We start from the raw sequence: 20,970 nt of genomic DNA, 5'->3' as shown, positions 1-20,970 counted from the left end.
CCTTTACAGAATGCAAAACAGTCTATTGAAATCCTATCCGTTTGCCAAGGAAAACAGGAATAGTTGATGTTTATTCATAAGGCAAAGCACATTGGTTGAGAGCTCTGGACAAACACACAGTAACCAGGTACACACACATACAGTATATATACCCTGTTTTGATGGAACATATGCCTTACCAACCCATCTCATTCAATTTAACAGAACTTTGCAAAAAAGGGAAACAAACACATCAATTTTACTCTGCGGACCAACTGTTTTTAGACTGTTGCATATTCACAGGGACACATCATCAATTACATTTAATAAATCAACAAAAGTAATACATCAGTCAAAATAAATTAATCCAGATGCGCTAGTAACAGATATATCAATAGTAATGAGAAACTGCAATGAGTAACAGTACTTGTCATCTGTGGAATGAAATACTTCACTAAAAGTAGAAAATTGTTTTAGTCATTCATTGAGAAGACATTTTAAAATGCTATGAAGCAAAGCAAGAGGGTCCCTAGCTCTGTTTCTCTTTGTCTGTCTGTCTCTCTCTCCCTCTCTTCTCCTGCTCTCTGAAAACCGTGCGGCAGGAAACTAGTGTCTGCCACAGAGGTGACAGATGGAAATGCTGAGTGAGTGTTCCCTCTGTATGAGTGAATAGTCTACTCTGTGGCTGCTGGATAACATGCTGTGCATAGTTACCTGGCATTACTTCAACCTACAGAGAAAGCTAGAGCAGAACTGCAATCTTCTAGTGGTTAATGCTGACTCTAGCTCACAGCTTGCTGGAAAATCAACAGGCAAGTCCTCTCCATCATAAATCACAAAAAAACAAAACAAGAAGACGGGAGTCTGTCACAGGTCCTCAGATGCCCGTTTTGTTTATAACTTTCATATTATTATTATATTATTAACAAAATTAAAGTCTGAAGGTTAAATTGTAAAAAGGCTGGCTGCTATCAACTTTTTTTTTTTTTTGAAAAAAAAAAAACAATTCTAGTAGCTTCTTTTTTCAAAGAAACAGCAGTTTACTAACTTTTCATGGGATGTTCTTTGCTGTTTTAGTCATTATTTGCACAAATAGATTTTAAGATGTGCTGAAGAAGGAATTATAGAGAGGGCTAGGTAATGACTGTGTGGATGTTCTGCTGGAAAGGAAGGATAGCACACCTGTCAGATCTGGAATTCCCCCTCATTCATCATAGAGGGTTTAATCCCTCTAAGGCTGACTTGGTTTTTAACACAGACAGTGGGCTGCAGTTGCTATGGCACCGTTTGTGCATTTGACAACTTTAAATGTCAAAAAGCCTGGGGTGGGCTTTTTTACAATTTTCAATATGAAAGATTTCTTACCATTTATTTGTTTGATTTTTTTTTCAATTGTCCAGTGCTCATACAAGCAAATGCATAACATACACAAATTCATGCAAATTTGTACATAACATATGAAATCCAAGATCAGAAATTCAAGTAGTTTACGAACATAATTGTGTATTGAACATGCACTATTCCCACACAACATAACCTTGAAAGCAACCCGATCACTTGCCATCTATATTTTAGGTAGGTATTTTAGGTATTTTAGGTAGACCCTGCCATAGTCTATCAGCACAATATGCAAAGGTATGCTTGTCAATGTTTGCGTTAGATGATGAAGGTTATGCCCACACCCTGCATATCTGGTTGAATACCAGTGTCTTACAGTTGAAAGGATAAACATCCTGTATTCAACAATAGGTTCCAAGCCTTTTTCTGACTCTTAACCATTTGAAGCCTATGTGCATCTTACAGGCTTCATTGTGCTTAACTTGGGGTTTCTTGACATTGGAACCAAATGCTCTGGCTCAAACAGGAAAATCATATTGGGCCCAAATTAATATAACCCAGCTCAGAATATCAGCAGTCTTAAATATGGTTTACCTTTTCAAGTACTGTTTTCCTGGACTGCTTACCTATGGAGTCTATACATAGGTTCCAAATAAAACAAGAATCTACATGAACAACACAGCTTCAGTCACCTGCTCAACCTTCCCCCTATATCAGAGACCTGAAGAATCTGGTGGGCTCCTGAGTAACCCACTAGGCATGCATTTAGCTGTTAGCATATTCATGACTAACACCATAGTGTTCAAGCTTGTACAAGAGAAGGTGTTGATCTGTTAAATCAGATGTGGTCCTGAACTCAATGTACACTACTCCTGTTAACTCTCCCCTGTCCTTGGCAGATAGTCGTCTGTCATTTTAGAACCACAGTAGCTGTAGAATAATTGGGGCTATATCAATGTTGTGGCATAACATGGCCTAACAAGATGGCTGCATGTAACACAATAATATATTTGATCAACCCTTTCCCCATCCCTTTCAAGCCAGTGGCTTCTTACTGACAAAAGACTGACCGACCTGAACTACTGTCCTTACCAGGTTGTGAGGTCCTTGAGTCTTTTGGCAATAAACATGTTTTACTACCCTGTGCAACAGCCAAGGACTTTACCATAATACTTGACCATCTCTAGCAACTGTATGGAACAGAAAATGAATAGAAATCAAGGAAATGTTTTTGTCTGACAATTCTGTAACATTACTATTCTGTGTCTATGTTCTTTCCATAACTTCTAACCTTAGTAGTCCTGTGTGTGGGGCTTTGGCCCTGCATATTTTTATACATAAAACTGTCTTGTTCTGTTTTTCACGTAGCAACATGGCTGCCCAATTTTTTTGTACTCCTCTGATTGAAGATAGTCCAGAGACATCTGCGATTATCTTAGCTCCATCACGCAAGTGCATGAATTCTTTCAGGCTGTTATCCATCCATGGTGCAGGTGTAGACTTGACAATAATGCCTCTCAATGGTGTGTGGCTGTCAGCTGCCATGTCAAACAGCCTTAAAACAGTCCGCAGAATCAACAACGTCAGCAAACAAAGCGACTGGCGATGGAACATGGCACTCTTTGCTTTCCTGTGCTGATCACATGAAATGTACAGAGAAGGTGAGTTCTGCAGTTCTGATAACATGGGAGACGTAGATTGAGGGGAGCAGATTATGGAGGCACACGTGGGGGAAGCTGAAAGGGATGTTTAGACTGCCCACTCCTCTTTTTTAATCATTACTGCATCTGAAAGTGGCACATGCTTACGGTATCACTCATAGACACTTGCAGTCATATAGGGGGTTGGGGTTGGTATTTTACAACAGACATATACGCACGTCCGCATGCACACACATGCACACAAGCACACACACACACACACACACACACACACACACACACAAATTACTATTACTATTAACATAGTATATATCCTGTATTTATAATTACAGCTTCTATCACTTTGAAATTGAATTTGTATTCTCCATAAAGATTGCTGTGGATGGAGATAAGACTTTTCCTGTCCCTTCCAGTGACCTATCACCAAGCTGGCCTCCTCTGGGGATTATTTTGAATTGATTTCTATCTTCTGTATTTATAACTGAATGACTTATAATAAAAGAGCTGATCTGATACAAGACTTTTTGAGGCACAGATAATAATGTTGGGGTTTTTCTTTACCATAAATTTTCTTGAAAATATGTCTGGCTCAATCAAATAGAGTTCGTAATCTAGTTTTGCAAACAGAGTTTGACCATTCCATGTAGAAATTTACAGTAATAAAGCACTATAATTGAGTGATGTGATTTTTTTCATTCAAGTCAGAGAGGAAAAAAGTTCTTTTTTGTCTGGCTGTCCATTCAAAAACTTTGTGGGAACAAATTTCAAGTGTCTTATGCTACCCGACACCTGTTGCATCACCAGAGTACAGACTGTACTAATGCCACGGTATCCCTGCCCAGAACTGCAGGCTATGTCTAATTCGGTTCTGATGTTTCGCTGCACACGTCACCACAATGCTGACCACGAGGCAGGCCTGGATCTCATCACTCACCGGTGTCAGACTGCACCCTGCCTCTTTAGAGGTGGAGTTAACAGCAGGGAAAAGTGACACATCAACCACAGCACAACTCACCACCTCCCTGTGGCCACCACCTAACTGCAAGGCCATTTCTTACTCACTGTCCATCCAGCAAAGTTTTAATGCATTTCCAATATGATACTCAAGTCCTTTGAGCATGATCAGATTATATATGCACCAAATAAAAAAACAAAAACAAAAAAAAAAACAGAAGTTCATCTCGACCTTCTGTAAACACAGGTGAGACTGATGTGACTGTTGTGGCGGATCCTGTGGGCAAAGGTAATCAAGAAAGGAAAAATTAATAAGGACATACACAATTATCGTGATCCTTCACTAGCACTCATTAAGAGAGTAAATGGGACCAGGGACATGCAAACCTACAGAAACCTGCAAACAATTTTCATTTCATGTTTAATACAGCATGGAATCTGACAGCATTCTAATAACCTTATCCGTATCCCTTCTATTTGACCTAGCTGAATGTCATACAGTATTATTGCTTATACAATAGATCTTATATCACCCTCTAGCATTTTCACCTTATTACATTGCCTTAGGAAATTTAGGAAGTCACACAGAATATTAGGTAGCCACAGACAGCACTCCATGTATTTTTCTGTCCCCTCACTTGCTCTTTTCCTTTGTCATATTATTTGTAAAGTCTGTTGACAGAGCAGAAGTAGCTGTTGTCTTTGTTTATTCTGCTGTTCTCCATCTCTAAAGTGAACTGCAAAACCTATCAAAGTCTGCATGTACAAAGAGGCTTGCAGTGCAACCTAGCATTTCCTGACTCACATGCATCAACCTTAAGGCAATAGAAGTTCTGCTAATACCCTGTGGTTACTGAAGTTTCAGACAAGGTTAGTTAACCCTGTTCCTAATGTGCCAGACATTACAGTTGAATTTATTGCCTCTATTTCTTAATAAATTAAGTGCAATTGTTTGGAAAGATTAAGGCAGATGACCATGTTCTTGAGGTAATAATTATCAGAATCTCTTTTTTTATTGTTCCTCTTTGAAGCAATGAAAAAATGAGTCAAAAGAAAAAATAAGTATTCATTGTGGACAAACTCCTAAGAAAAATTAAATTTCTGATGGATTTTTTAATGAGTGTATGTCTTCAGCATTTCATTTTGAATTGTGTAACAATTTCCCATTTCCATTTCAGTGATTGCCAGACAAACCACATGGTGAGGAAAAAACTGCATTTCTGAATATGAATCTGAGCTCAAGAATTTTAATGCTGTACAGATTTACTCTGCATTCCTGAGACATGCTTTCAATTCTTCAGATGTGTATATAATCAATTGATAAAACACTTTAGAGCCAACTTACATTCAAAGACTGTAAACACTCTTTTCTATGCTTATGTGCAGTAACTTTGAAGATGCTGCAGGAATATTAACCTTTCTAAACCTTCTGCTACTCTGGAGACTTCCCACATGTCAGTTTGACAGAGAAAATAGTAGACAGACCATAACCACGTTTAAATTCTTCATGATAAGTGGATGTTTCTACAGGATGCTGGTCCTGTAATCCACAGCATTAAGTCACATTTATACACATTCAGCAGTCTAAGAGAGGGTGAAATGATTCAGTTTGGTGAATTTAACTTAAATTACACTATTAACACTCTCAGTTTTCCCAAGCCAAAGCACAAATTAAAGCTGAAAGACTTTCATTTATTTCCATCCAGTGTTGATGTAATTTGCTGTTGTTTGGCGTTTTTGTAAGGAGGTGCTGACTAAGTGCAATAACGGCTATCAGTTTGAAAAGAGTCTTTCTGCTTGCTGGGATGTAAAAATGTAAAGAGTTGGTGTGACTTTATTGAGGAAATGGAGGTGAAACTCCGGATGTTGGCTGTTATTCAGATTCAAACCAACGATCACACCACTCTGGCAAAATTCCCTTGATGCATTTCAACATGACAAGTAGTCAGTTAGAAAAAGGTCCCCTTTCATATGCTGGGGTATGCCAGAGTATCAAGCTATATTAAGGATGGGGTAACGGAAGGTGTTAGCAAGAACCAGTATCATAAGAATATTTAATATTTCACATAATTTAGTGGACAACAGAAGTTCAGCTACCATTATTTTAAAATTTTTCCAGCCAAACGAAAAATACAATAATATTTCTGCAAGACTGCTTCACTAAAGAATCAAGGGTGGTACTTGGCATGATTTCTATTTTGCTGTGATCACACCATGCTGTTAAGAGGCAGACCTGAACATGTATATTTGTAATTATGCACTGAATTCCTGCCTGCAAGAGGCACGCTGTACTTTGAGGGGACTTGTTGCTTCAGATACAGACAGCGCCACGTCTGCAGACTGAGAGCCGGTATAATTACACTTCCTCCATCGCTTGTGTTTGGTCCCGCTTTAACCATCTGCTGAAGCCAGAGTGGAAAGAACCAGTGCCACGTCGCAGTGCAGCTATTTTTTCCTCCCGTGAATCATCCAGATGTTCTTCTCCTCACCAGTCTGTACTGTACGTGCAGACATTGCTAGTCTATTGCTGTTAAGACATCCAGAATTCTGCATTTAAAACAAACTACACTGGATTCATCGGTTGTGTGGTCACATTACTTAGGTTTGAGGTTGGCTCTTGGAGAAAAAGCCCAGTCACATAGCTTTCTGGGATTTTAGGAAGGGTTAGTGGACCTAAAGGCCCTCTGTGTTGACACAGCAGGTGTTATAGCAGTCAGATATTTGAAGTCCTGTGTATTTACTCAGATAACATTCAAATGGTAGCCAAAGGCTCTTCTTTCTGTTTAGTGAATCTGAAACTATCCAGAGTAAAGGTCAGTTGTAGAAAATGGCTACTGGGTTTTCAGCTATAGATACTGAGTAAGTGTATGCTCACGTGTCTGTGACAAGTGATCCCTACCCTCCTTTTCACAGTGGAGAATCTCTCCCCATTGGAGAGTGGTTGAAAACATGTAGCACATGGGTTTTACAGTGGATCGTTGATTGTTTAACTAACACATTTATGATATAGGAAAGTATGTTACAAGAATAAATTGTTTTTCGTGAGCCCTTCCCATAGAACAGAGTCTCAGGAGCAGCAACTGTGGCACGACATAGCCCAAAGAGCATAAAATGAAGAAACTAAAGGTGGAACCATTAAAAATTATTCATGATTTTGAAGACAAATAAAGCTACACCTACTGTTAAAGTGAGGCTATCCAGCTAAATACTGAGGTTAAGCCTTTTTTTTCCTGTTGCACATGTTATGATTTTATCACTAACCACAAGCAGAGGCATGTATACCAGAACTCTGGGCCACAAATGAAAGAATCTATTAGCATTTACATCAAGGGATATTCCATGCAGAATTAAAATTGAAGTGGAGAATTAAACCAAGGTAGTTATTATGATTCAGTCAGTTAGACAGATAATTCTAAAAGTGTTCAAAACACATAAGCTTTTAAAATGTGTGAAATCATTTATTTTTAGATTTTGAGGAAACAATACAGATCCTGACCATGATGATGATGATGATGATGATTATTATTATTAGTAGTAGTAGTAGTAGTAGTATGGAATTTTATTTTCCCAATTTAGCTCAATCCTAAAAGACTGAAAATAGTGCACATATAAAAAAGTAAACAAAAGTAACAGGACAAATAAATCTTTCAAAAGCAAAACAAATAAATAAATAATAACATTGCCTGATGTAAATCATAAGCATAAATCAGATACACTTTGACTATTTTATGCTTAATCTCAAGGACCTCTAAATCACCTTTAAATCTTTTGTTCCTGCAATGTTCTGGAAGCACAGGTTATTGGGAGTTAAGTTTTGGACAGCCCACTGCTTGCATGGGCGGTCGGGGTTTGTGTTTGGGGGGGGGGCGCACTGCTGGGCCTGCCCACTGCAAATGTCTTCTGTGTGAACTTGCATTGCTTTTAGATTCTCCCAGGCCCGGAGACAGCTGACTTCGCCTCCTGCTTTTCTGCTCGACACACACAAGGTAAGTAAATTCCAAAGCATAATTACTTTTTTGTCTTCATTATTATTTTTTGACAAGCATAGAGGGGAATTTTCTCAGCATAGCGGAAATGTTATTTGCTATGTCTAACATGGTAGTGGTTTCAAACTATTTCAAGTAATATTGAAATTGTTTGTTTTCTTCCTTGATGTCCACATTAATAATATTTTAAGGACTGCAAGACTAAAAATATATGGTAGATTCTTATTTGTTGTTCATTTCTGGATTTTGTTCTTTACAAGAGCAAAGTTAAATAATTTTAATTTGTTGTGAATATCTATTGCATAAATGAATACTGCACTACAAATTTATCCTTTACTATTTCTGCTTGCAGTGTGTGGCAAATAGGCATCTATAAAAATCAATAGTTGGTGCAGGTGTGCTATCAATATGCAGAAAAGTGTGGTATTTTTCCCCAGTGCAGAAGCAGTAATTTAGAGCTGTAAGAAAGCTGTTCTTTTTCATTAGCAATGAAATGATGCTGATTTACACCAGGAAAATGTGATCAAAATGAAAATATAATCTGGTTCAGACATTTTTATGACTTAGCAGTAAACAGACAAATGTCCAGACTGGCTGGAAAAAAAGCTTGAACACAATGTTCAAGCATTGTATGCCACATAGGCAGGCGAGGGAGGGGGGGAGCTCCTTGGTCTGGGAGGAAAGACATCCTACTTGAATAGACTCCACCTAATTACTGACATCTAGAGGAATGCATGTTGCCATGGAAGCCTTCTACAGCTGTTGGAAGGTTTTAGTAAAGTTGTGCAGATGTCGCTCCATAAGCATATAGATTGTCCAAAGTACCGCATGGAATTGAGCCCTCTGAAGGACTGTTACAGGAATTTTAGGACCATTGAACAAAAATAACAAAAAATCTTCATTTCCAATCTCATCAATTACATTTTCCCCTTTGATAAAAACTATAGGTATTTGTTTTTGGTTTGGCTAAAGTGCTTTTGTCACAATACACTTTCCTCTTTCCCCTTGTTATCGATGAAAAAATGCTGGTTAGAAGTGAAAATCAACAACTAAATCTCTACTATAAATTAAATTACAAAATGTGACCCATTTCTCTTCTAGTTTGTCTGGGGCTCCCTTTCAGCTGCATTTCAGTTCCCAAATAGCATTAGGCTTGACTCATCTAGCTGAATAAAGTTTTGTGTATTCCCTTGCCTCTGTGAGCAATTGTAAAGTGTTTTAATCTGATTTTGCATCAGTATGAGAGGGGCTCTGTGCATCAATTGAGCTTGTGGAGTTCTAAGAGATGAAAAGTGCTGTTGTCAAGAGCCTTAGCCAGGCCAGGAATGAAAATGGACCATGGTAAGGTTTGGAATGCCAAGCAACCTAAAAAAAAGTCATCTAGGACAGGAAGGAGCCACTGTCCAGGATGCTGTCAGATCTCCAAGCAAGTGACAAGGGCCTGAAAATGAAAATGTTGATCCCACTAAAAGGATGTGGTGGAATTAGCCCTATGGTTAGCAGTGTGGGAGGAGGAGAAAAAGTAATTAGAAAAGGTGTAAATCTCATTCCAAAGACAGACTAGCACTACTGAAACGGAAAATCTTGATCAGGGGCCGGGGGGTTGGTTAGCAAACAGATACTGGTCTGAGAGACTGGACTCTTCCTGTTTGCTTCCTTTCACACCTGATTTGCGGTTGGTCAATAGATGCATGCACCTGGATGAGGCACACACGGATTATCTTGCTGTTGGTGTGCTGTTAATGTATTTTTGAAACTTTCACTGTGATTTTAGTGAGCTCCATCTGGTATGATTAGATGACTTCATCCTCCTTACCCAAATCCCTCCAGGATTAAAGCAAAAATATATTGATTGCTGTATCAAACCATAGTCATTCCATTCCTGGTCAGACCATGTGACTTGAGATGATAACAGCTATACCTAAAATAAAGAGAAAAATGAAACAGTAATAAAAATTACAGTTGCCTTGCATTCTAAGGTGCTTAGCCAGCTATATGTTTGCACTGTACACAGAATGAGCCCTGCAGCCTGAGTCTGAAACCAGCCATGTAATTTGCCAATGACCGTGGCACTGCCATTCATCATGTGCCTACGGGTTGCGTGGATTACGTCAGTGGAGTAGTGGCCATCCTCCAATGGGTGCCCACTCCACTGTAGCACACTGCACAGCTTGCTGTGCAAAAAACAGCTGTTAAGCACAAGCAAATGTATCAGAGGATTGCAATTGTCTCGCTTCAGTGGTCCTATTTGAGTGTACAGGTTGTTGTCGCAAGACCAGCCTGGTGTTTTCATTAAGGAGAAAATGCATATAAAAACATTAAAGCTATGATAATGATGTTGTTTTTTCTGCATTTCCACCAATGTAGCTAGAGGCAGCTAGCTAAAGATAACAAGATATCTATAGTGGAAAAAATCAATAAAAAACAAAGAGCAAACCATTCCAAGTGGTGCTCCTAATGCAACATTTATAGCAGCCAAATGTGAACAAAAATGCTTGTGCCGCATACCATGGTTTCAGTCTAGTTAGCTATTAGTAATAGCTTGCAAGACACCTTAACTTAATTCAACACTGCTAGTTAGTTAGCTGCACACTATACTGACCCAAAAGTGTTTATTTTGCTACAACCTACACAAAAACTGCACTTTTCCCATAGAGGATTACAGAATTTAATCACATTGGGGGATGTGGGGAGGGGTATTCTGTAAATGTAAAAAACGTAACAACAACCTGAGTAGCAAGCAAGCTGCTTTCCCAGTAGGGGGACAAAATGGCAAGTTCAATGGTATTTCTGTACACTTTAGGAAGAAATAATCGAGACAAACAACTAGTAGCAATTAGCAATAGCTACTTAGTTTTGACCTCAACTGTTTATGGCTGTCTACCATGATTGATTAGCCGGATTGTAAAGCTTTTGCAGTTTATATTTCTGTTTGTGAACAAGCTAATACCGTTGAACACCACTCTAAGAGAAAGCTACACCTGTTGAAAGCAAAATGTGTAAAACAGATATTTTTTGGCTAGTATTCACATCTAGTGACTATCTTTATTTTCCAACAGAGTGAATCTTTTAGATAGCCTTCTCTCTCGCTTTCTCTTTCTCTTCCTCTCTGTCTCTCTTTCACATACACACATACCACACACACACACACACACTTTGTGTCAGTGAATGAATTAGATTTAAATTTGTTTCTGACAGTATGTCTCCTGCTTTCCAGCACAGAGAGGAAGCAGAGCTAAGACCTGTGAGACAAAAGGCTGACTAGCACAAACACCAGTTGAGGGAGATGAGAGGGGAATGACTTCAAAAGGTCAGGTGGCTGCAAACTCAGGTTACATGGATACGACCACTCATTCGGTTTCCTTTGACTCTGTCCTTTGTGTAGCTCTGTGTTCGCCTCTATAGGCCTAACTCATGGAAATCAATGGCAGCCTTTTCAGTCTACACAAAAGATTACATTTCTTTTCTCTGGCTTTTACTCCTTTTTTGTGATGTCTTGGAACATGGAGGTTTCTCTGTCAATGTTTTCACTTCACAGTTGTCCAAAGGAGGGTGTGCATGGCTTGACTATTTTTTTTTTTGCAAAAATATGCAGATGTTCTAAAAACAAGCAAGCATGTACATTGCAAATTCATTGATTTCTTTGTGTGAAATTAAACTTAAATCTGCACTTCCCCCTAATTCCCCTGGAAAACATCTGTCTGGAATAACTGCAAGGAAACTCCAGGTGTTGCAGGTACCAATTAAGAAATCCCCATTGGCATGATATTAGTTTATACATTTTTCCAAATGCTTAGATTCTCTATAACCTCTTCTCCCCAAAAAGTAAATAAGTAATCAACACATAATGTGATTGTGAACTGACCTGCATGTGCATGACCTGATTTAGCTGCAATCTTCAGAACTGTGACATGCAGATAATGTATGGAAATTCTGGGTGTTTTCAGATATTCAAAAGAACCTTTTGTGAATAAAGTAAGTGAAGTTCATCGAAAAGTCTGGGTGCTTTGGCTTATGGTTTAGTATTACCTGTGACTGTCAGTGATCTGGTAGACAATAAGATTTTTTTGTACCTACTTCATTGCATGTTTAATTCGTGTTTAATCCAATGGAATTGCTTCTTATGTTGCTGTGAGGACTTTGGCTCCCAAATGTTGATACAAGACAAAACACCAAAATACAAACACATGCTTCTTGCTCTCGCTAATGTTGTCACAATAGCAATACAGAGTCCATAGTTAAGCTGCAAGGTGAAACCTTCTATCAAATTCCAAGCTAGCTCCAGACTCCCCAGGGGCGCGGACCAAAACCATGTCAAACTGGTGTGATCCATGGTGCAGACTGTGTTCGTGTGTAAACAATAAGTGAAACAGCAAGTTACACTGAGCCCAGCAGCACTCCAAAGGGCCATCCCATATGTGGAAGCAACAGTTTTTTGTCTTAACACAATGAACTCTGGCTGGGAAATGTGTAGCCCAATTATATGGGGTTAATCCTGTGTTTCTATGCTACGGCAGGAACCGCCATTGGACATTCAGGCATTCTGTTATGTCACAGAGGGCAGGCAAAAGGAGTTTAGTAGTCCTGTCAGAGTTCTGTGTTTCTGGAAAAAGCCTCTTTGAAGAAATGGAGCTCTGTGCTGCTGATCTCCATGCTGTTTACTCCCCATGGCATGCTTGCCTAACGAACCTCCAAATTAAACACCTGAGGAGAAGGGAATCTTTTATGCCACTAAGTTTCCTCTGCCCAATGCCTGTTTGATTATCTGTGCCTCTTTCCAAATAACATAATTTGTTTTGCAGTTACGTCAGTAGGTCCTCCAAGCAACTGTTGCCATGCAAAGGAAAAAAAAAAGGCAAACGATAGGAGCATAGCACAAGTCAGAGCCGGATGGCTTCTGGAGATGATGTCTGATGTCTTTTTTTTTTTGAGGGGGTGGGGGGGCAGGCACACACTGCCTGCTCACAGTCTTCTTAAACAGAAGTTGTTTTCCAAGCTGCTGGTGAAATAACACTTTTTTTCCTCCTTGGAGAAGAGAGAGAGGTTTCCTTGTGCCTGGCACATCGAGACATTACTCCGTGGTGCATCTGCCAGAAGTCCCTGTATTTTTCCATACCCAAATCCATCAAAGACGTGGCTGACCTCAGCTGAATATCTGGGCCCTTTTCTGCACCCTCCAACTAAAATATGTGAGGGAGGAAAATGCAGCTAGGGCTTGGCATGGATGTCCAGCCAACATCACAGGCCAGTCTGGTCACCCCTTGTAGATGGGTACAGCAGATGACAGGATATGATATTAAAAAAAAAAAACACTTTTACTATAAGGTTTATCCATTTCTTCTTTAGAAAAAATGTTAAACGTTTAATGTCAAGTGCTATGAGCCCCCAAGCCCATTTAAGGAATGCTGCGATGAGGAACAGGCTGTTGGAGAATATATTCAGGATTCCAGTGCAGCCTTGTTCAAGCTCAAACATGTTCATACCATTCAAAGTCATTTGCATGTTTCAGTAGTTAAAAACAAGTTTGGATATGTGCATATCATCTTAGTTAAGCTTTCAGGTGTCTGACATTCAAAATGTGACATTTAAACAGTTTGTTGTGGCATTGTAAATAGGGTCTGGACTCACTCTCTGATTGACTAAATTCAGAAATGCTCCAGACATATTATTCTGCTTTTTTATAAACAAATAAGCATGTACCATCTGTAACCTAATACTAGTGAGGAAGCTAGCTGGTCTTTTTGTCTGGTAGTTTCTGAATAGCTGATTATATAGTTAGAGATGACATACTATATTTTATAATGTTATAAAAAATCACCACATTTGGTGTTCTTCTACATTCTTCTTTTGTGTGGTACTATGCATACTACAGTACTACAGGCACCATTATGTGTTTTAAACTGATAGAACTGAGCCCTGAGTCTTGCAGAGACAATAACAAGTTGGTTTTGATCTGTGATGTCTCCTCTGTGTACGTCTGAGCTGCAGACTGATATTATCACACCAGCTGTTCCGCAGGCTGCTCTTCACAACCTTCCTCTTTGATCCTTTACCCACAAACAGTTTGTACCAGAAAGCCCCCTGTGTTGAATGGAGATGGAAAAAAAACAGTACAAATCAGAAAAAAATAGCTGGAGGATGGTCGGTGAAGTGTAGACTGAAAAAGGGGGTCCTTATCGACCAAAAGATGGCACTGTCAGAATGGGACTACATGAAACAGACCACGTCTCCACAGGGGGTTCCCTCCATAGCTAAGGAAGGAGACTCCAGGTGCTTATCTCTAAATCTATGTCTCTGTCTGCAAGGTCATGCCTTCCTGCAGATATGAAATGAGGTGAGAGCTTCCATATGACTGTGTGCAGCCATCCAGAGAAAGTGTGTGGAGCAGGTCTAATGAGAACACTGAGAGGAGAGAAAACTGTCAAGATATAAGGAATTACAGTGACTTTGAGTGTTAAAGGCTGCTGCAGTTTAAAAGGTTCACTGATGGATAAACAAGAATTTAAGCAAAAGCCTACAAGAATAGGATCCAACTTTAATACTAACTACAATCCACAAATGCCCTGGCAGATTTTCTTCTGAACAATACATCTCACATTTGCCATTTTCTTAATATCTAATAGAAATATTGGGTGCAAATGAAGCTGTACCCACTCTTCCAATGAGAGAGTGTTTTCTACTCTCCAAAGATGCAATGTTGGACGGGCCATGGTGGACTTGAGCTATTTGCTGTCCTTTGGCCAGTATGATTCTTGGATTTGAATCTGAGACTGTGTCTGGAAAACTTATTTGACCATGCTTGTGCAAATGTCTGAGCAGCCTCACTGAGCTAAACAGTAAAAATGAGATTGCTGTGAGCTTGGAGGGGCTGCCAGAAATGGCTGGCTCGATTGCGTAATTTTGTGCACACGTGGCAAGTTGGCACCATCTTTAATCCTTTGTCAGATATTTCTGAAGGAAAAGGTGGCATTATTTTATGAATGTGGTGTTTTTGGGCTATCACAACTAATTAATGATTCAGAAAGATGCATCTATTAAAGCTTTGATGAGTGAGTCATTTTTGTAATGTTAATTTCATTTTTTTTTTATCTGAAGATTTCAGTTATTATCTTAAGTCTGTAGATAAGATAGACTTCTGGATTTAAGATGTATTTCTTTAAACTAAAACAATGTTAAGGAATATTGTCTTGCTGCTTGATTGAGAATATATATTGTTTTAATATCAAGCCCTTTATCAAACACATTTGTTTAAAATTGCAGGTTTATCAACAAAAGTGAATCCAATGGTTGGCAAATTTATTGGTAGAAAATTAACAAATGTTAAATTAATTAATAGAAACAATGACTGGCAAACCACCTCAATAGTCTAGTAATGTTAAACTTCTAATCAAGATTTGTTTTATATGTGATTCTCTTATTGCCATCAGCATACCTGTGACAAATGTATACTGACTGATCTTGTGCAGTGGTTTTCACCGTACATTTGTATGGTGTGTAATAAGAGGATTTGTCTCTTGCCAGGTTGAGTCTGAAGATGAGGGTGTGGATCATCTTCCTCCTGTGCCTGGCTGGCAAGGCCTTAGCCGCTCCAGTGAGTGACAACCCCAATAGTCATATGGGCCAGAGGGCAAGGAAAAGACCAAAGAGACTGAGGAGTAGAAAAAGTGTTGAAAGTAGTGATAGAGGCCCAGCGAATGGAAAATTTGGTTTAAAGAAGCAAGAATGACATTTTAAGAGATGAAATACCTAACAGTCCCCCTCACAGTATAAGTATTTGGCTTCTTTTGTAAACTTTGTTAGTAGCATGAAAAATGTATTGGTTTCTACATTTCTATTCAGGTTTACGTTATATGTTTTCATGCCTCTTGACCAAAACTGCTCTGTTGTGTTTATAAACTGTAAGTGCACAGCAGTCGATACCGATAGTCTTTATTGTATTTTATTTTATAGACCGACGAAGAACCAGTTGTTGAAGAGGAGCCCATTGTGGAGGAGGAGTCAGTTGTGGAAGAAGCCACAGAGGTGACTGTGACCATTGATTGATGTGTTTTCCACTCCTTGCAAAAAAATTATAAATAGTGTAAACAGGAGTTGCCAGAGTATTCCTTTTTTACTTGTGGATATTATGAGGTGGTCTGCATATTTGCATGTGCATGTCCACGTCCATGTCTCTCCTTGTTTGTAAGAGTCAAGGCAGGAGTCTCACCTTTAGAGACTGTTTTACTGTATTCCCTAGGGATTAGCTTCCTGTTATGCAGTGAGCTCTCTCCCACACCCCCCACGACACCAATGACGGAATGCCCTGTCTCCAGCTTTAGAAGTGTTCTTATGTGAAAGTTTACCATTTCCTGTTCAAAGTCTAGAGGGAATTTCATACCGTAATTAAAAACACAGACTACAGAGTACGTTTATATATAGCCAAAAGAAAGCAATATTGTTGTTATTTCTTTACCACATGTGAAACCAGCCTCTTATGTTGTTGTTGGACCCAAAGACAAATCTGCTTCCTTGAATGGGAAATGTAACACACGCTCACACCCAGCAAGTGCCGCTATTTAATAACTGTTTTCATGTTCCACCCGAACAATTTCATTTTTTTCCATTTTTTTCTGAAAAAATGAAATGCATTGGATTTTGCCATAAACATATGACATTTTTTGTCCGATCTGTAATTGCATGTGGTTTTGTATTTTGTTCCAGCAGCTGGAAGTGGGCGCTAACCCAGTCCAGGTGGAGACCGGAGAGTTTGATGAGGCTATTGAAGTTGTAGAGGATATTGTTGCTGAGAGTGAGTTCCAACATTACACATCACCAACCGTTACTTTTATTCAAGCCAGCGTGTTTATTCACCTTTAAATTCATCCATTTGGAATGGCAAAATTGCTCATTGAGTTGACAATTCCACTTTCATCTCTATTAGAAACATTTGTACATATTTTATTTTTATTTGACATTCATTTTTTATCTGAATGTGACAGATGTATCTATAATTTTGTGTATCATCATTTTGACAGAAAGACATTCAGCTGTCAACCAATACTAGCTTTAGGGGGTCAACCATTTGTTAAAAGGCACTTAAATGTGTCACTTCATCTTAGGTTATATGTGTTCAAGCTGTTAACCATTAGCTTCAAGGAAATTGTGCTCAGTGAAAAAAAACGCAGTAATGACAGACTGCTTCAATCTAAAAACAGAGAGCTGTAGCTATCCGTTCTTTCTTGCAATACAAAATAGAAACGCCCATTAAAAAGAGGCCGCAGCCAACCCACAGGCACTACCCTCTGGCAATGACAAACACAGAAAATGAAAAAGCTTTCATTCTGTATACCTCACTGTGCACAGCTTTCTTTGCTCCTTAAAGCTAACCTGGTGCTTCCCTCTGACGATAATATCAGTAGTTTGCTGAGCAAAAATCATTACTATTATATATCACATTAAAATTGTAAGTCAGGCAAACCAAGTCATCTGGTCACATAAAAGGCTGAAGTATAAATACTTGGTATATACAACCAATTTTTTTTTTCCCTTGGGTCTCTCACAGAACACTTCCAAGTGATAACAAAAAAGTGCTTTTCATTTTTTTTTTAATAGCTCAGTTGTTGCTATTTTTTGCTTATCTCAACTCTTCTTTGCAGACCCCTGCCTCAACCACCGCTGCAAGAAGGGCAAAGTGTGTGAGGTTGACGACAGCAACACTCCCATGTGCGTGTGCCAGGACCCCTCCACCTGCCCTACCTCTACAGGAGAGTTTGAGCATGTGAGTGTCCTATGGGTTTGGAGTGAGCCTTTCCATCCAGTGCCATCTCCTCCTGTCATCTGTTAAATTTCCCCTGCCAGGCTCACAAATACACGTGTTTCATGGTTTCAGACCTGCTGGTAGGCCATTTTTTCTTTTACTACGCTATCTATTTTTTGCAGGTCTGCGGCACTGACAACAAGACCTACGACTCCTCCTGCCACTTCTTCGCCACCAAGTGCGCCCTTGAGGGAACCAAGAAAGGTCACAAGCTGCACCTGGACTACATTGGGCCCTGCAAATGTGAGTATGTTTAAAGACTGCTTCAGGCCCCTCAGATCAGACTTGGCACTAGGTTTTTTCCCCCAGGGAGGAAATGCATAATACTTTAAGAAATTCTGATCTTAACCATGACACGAGACCTTTTAAAAAAGATCCTCATCAGATACTTCTAGAGTTTGGGCCGCAGTCGCAGAGCTTTTGACTCTGTCAGCTCCTTCAAAGAGGCACAGCTGACAGCTGTGGGGAGTGAGTGATGGCCTGCAGCCCGCGGCCTGTCCTAGCAGGCCTGAGCTTGCTCTGCGGTACTCGCCTCCGCAAACCACACGCCCTTCCAGCTGCAGTACATCCCACTCGACATTCAGACTCATCCCTCTAGAGAGAGATTACCCAGGTCTGAGAGGCCCAGATGGAGCTCCTGCAATGGCAGAGCCCCACCCGAGCGCAGACAGTCAGACAAGAATGTTTCTGGGGCCTCACCACAGATGCCATGGGGCATGAAATATACTGCTGAGGTGGTTTCTACCTGCATTATGTTTCGTCATCAAAACAAAGGGAAAAGACTATGTGGTTTATCTTCATTTGCAAAGTGTAAGAAAACATTGGTGGAAATATATGAAAGTTGAATTAAAGTAACGCTTAAGAGAGAAAGAAGAAAGCAGGCAATGCATGAATGATCTGTTAATTACAGTATGACATCACCACAAGTTCACACTCCTCATGCAGTCCCTGTTTCTAACAGTCTGTTCTGTGGTGTGCTTATCTTGTTAGTCATTGCCCCCTGCCTGGACAATGAGCTGAGCGAGTTTCCCCTGCGCATGAGGGACTGGCTGAAGAACGTTCTGGTGACTCTGTATGAGCGTGACGAGGACCACAACCTGCTGACCGAGAAGCAGAAGCTCAAGGTTAGTGTGCCTGACCACCACTATAACCTGCTAACCAGCACCCTCCAAGCCTTCTGAGCTGCTTGAGCATATTTTTGCTTTCACCCAGGAAACCTTAAATTATCCCCAAAAAGAACAAAAAAGAGTTACGCATCCAAAAATCTTTTCACTGACTGGCACCAACCCAGCTGGGATGGGAAGTCTCAATCTCCAGAGAAAAAATGGTTATGCACGTTTAAAAAAAGTTTATATCCTGCGCTAACATAATCCAAGGCACATTTTTAAGTCTTTGCGTCTTGCTGGCAGGTGAAAAAGATCTACGAGAATGAGAAGAGGCTGCAGGCTGGTGACCACTCCCTGGATCTTTTGGCCCATGACTTTGAGAAGAACTACAACATGTACATCTTCCCTGTGCACTGGCAGTTTGGCCAACTGGACCAGCACCCTGTTGATGGGTATGTTCTTTTCATATCATCAACAGAGATGATGCCTGACTACTGTTTCCTAACCAAAATACATCTGCCCCCCCCCCCCCACTCCCCCCGATGCCTCGCCATCAGTGACCACTTTATTTGTATAACACGATGACAAATTAACAAAAGTGAAATGAGATGTAACATTAATAAGGACATACATACGTAGTGTAATGTAATGACACTGACAAGTCACAGGACAGATTAGCATGACCCTTTATCAAAAAACTAACTACGATGTACGTCATATGTCACACATCAGATGACACAGTTCTCACAGCACTCTATAGCTACACCGATGAGAGCAAAGGGCTCAGTGAGACAGCCTGCCAACGTATTTTGGGTGTTTTTTTCTTTTTTCCTGGAACAGATTCTTGTCCCACACTGAGCTGGCTCCTCTGCGTGCCCCTCTTATCCCCATGGAGCACTGCACAACCCGCTTCTTTGAGCAGTGCGATGCTGACAACGACAAGTACATCGCCCTGGAGGAGTGGGCCGGCTGCTTCGGCATCAAAGAGCGTGAGTGACAACCCACCCCACAACACATTTTTACATGCGAATCATTTCACGTGAACAGAAACAAATTTGGCTATGGAAACATCTTTACCACTAGGTAGTAACTGTTTTGGAACTTCCACGAGTTGAATGATAGATACAAAAATTGGTAGTAAGTCAGCAAAAAGAGGGCAAAAAGACATTTACTGATGATGTGCATATTTTGTCTTTCAGAGGATATCGACAAGGACCTTGTCATCTAAATTAAGATCCCCAGTGACTCCTCCTTTTCTCCATTGGGACAAGGTGCTAACCATTAAATTAAAATTGAGATAACGGTGCTAATCTCTTTCTTTAACATCATTACCTATACCACTAGAAATAAAAAAATAAACAAAAAAAGATATGCACAGTTCAAACTAACCTTCGCAAAAGGTGTTCGAGCACGCTTCCATCACTTTATTTGTTTGTGTAAATTAACAGTTAACCAGATTGTGAAAGTGTGAGTCAGACAGGACTGTGGACTGTATAGGGAGGTTCTCTGTTGGATTGTTGGATTATGGATGTTGAATGGTAAATGATGATGGATTTTTGCAAAGAAAAAAAACATGATATATATATATTGGAATGATGTGTTCCTCTTAATAAGGTCTTCAATCAGATTTCAATTGGCATTCACAAGGAGAAATGTAAATCTGAAATAAAGTTTCTAAATAAATGTTCTTTCTCTTGCTTTTATAATCTATTTTATTGTTTTTGTTTGGTGGTGGGTTTTCTTTGTCTCTCTTTTGTTTTGTTTAATGGAACAACATTTTAATTTTAAATTTTGCATCAAGAGGTCAGTTGTTTTTATTTTTCTATTGTTCCATATTACTAAGACAGGCAAAATGTTAAGTGTATTGAAATTTTAGACAATAAAAGAAAATATTCTTTGAACAATGAGAGGACAAAATCTCGCGGGTTGAGAACTTTTCTCCTTCTAACGTGTTCACTCACCGATTGATTTTTGCTACAGTGTTCTAAAAAAAAATCTTTACATGAATAAAAGCGATGAAAAATGACTGAAAGCCTTTGCATGCATTTTAAGTCTGAACTTGTTTTCTTGCTATTGTGATCAAACAGACATAGACCATGACTATAACATGGATAGTTAATTTTTTTTCTGATATATACTTTATAAACTTT

General features: G+C 39.6%; 1 protein-coding gene across 2 annotated transcripts; it reads left to right on the top strand.

The window, feature by feature from the left end:
• Positions 1–7,826: 7,826 nt before the first annotated feature.
• Positions 7,827–20,487, top strand: sparc (secreted protein, acidic, cysteine-rich (osteonectin)). Of its 2 annotated transcripts, none has more exons than XM_036549010.1 (10): positions 7,827–7,918; positions 15,440–15,509; positions 15,869–15,940; positions 16,622–16,706; positions 17,554–17,675; positions 17,837–17,957; positions 18,705–18,838; positions 19,124–19,272; positions 19,661–19,809; positions 20,020–20,487. In XM_036549010.1, exons 2-10 carry the CDS (start codon positions 15,453–15,455, stop codon positions 20,046–20,048), a joined length of 918 nt encoding a protein of 305 aa, XP_036404903.1. In that variant the 5' UTR covers positions 7,827–7,918; positions 15,440–15,452; the 3' UTR covers positions 20,049–20,487. The 2 variants fall into 2 exon arrangements, with proteins under 2 accessions (XP_036404903.1, XP_036404902.1); XM_036549009.1 differs by having other exon boundaries at positions 16,619–16,706; positions 20,020–20,486.
• Positions 20,488–20,970: the final 483 nt, after the last annotated feature.

The sequence above is a fragment of the Megalops cyprinoides genome, chromosome 16 (assembly GCF_013368585.1).
Source record: "Megalops cyprinoides isolate fMegCyp1 chromosome 16, fMegCyp1.pri, whole genome shotgun sequence".
Taxonomy (NCBI): domain Eukaryota; kingdom Metazoa; phylum Chordata; class Actinopteri; order Elopiformes; family Megalopidae; genus Megalops; species Megalops cyprinoides.
Note: the sequence above shows the minus strand (reverse complement) of the source record. Positions and strands in the feature narration are given on the sequence as shown.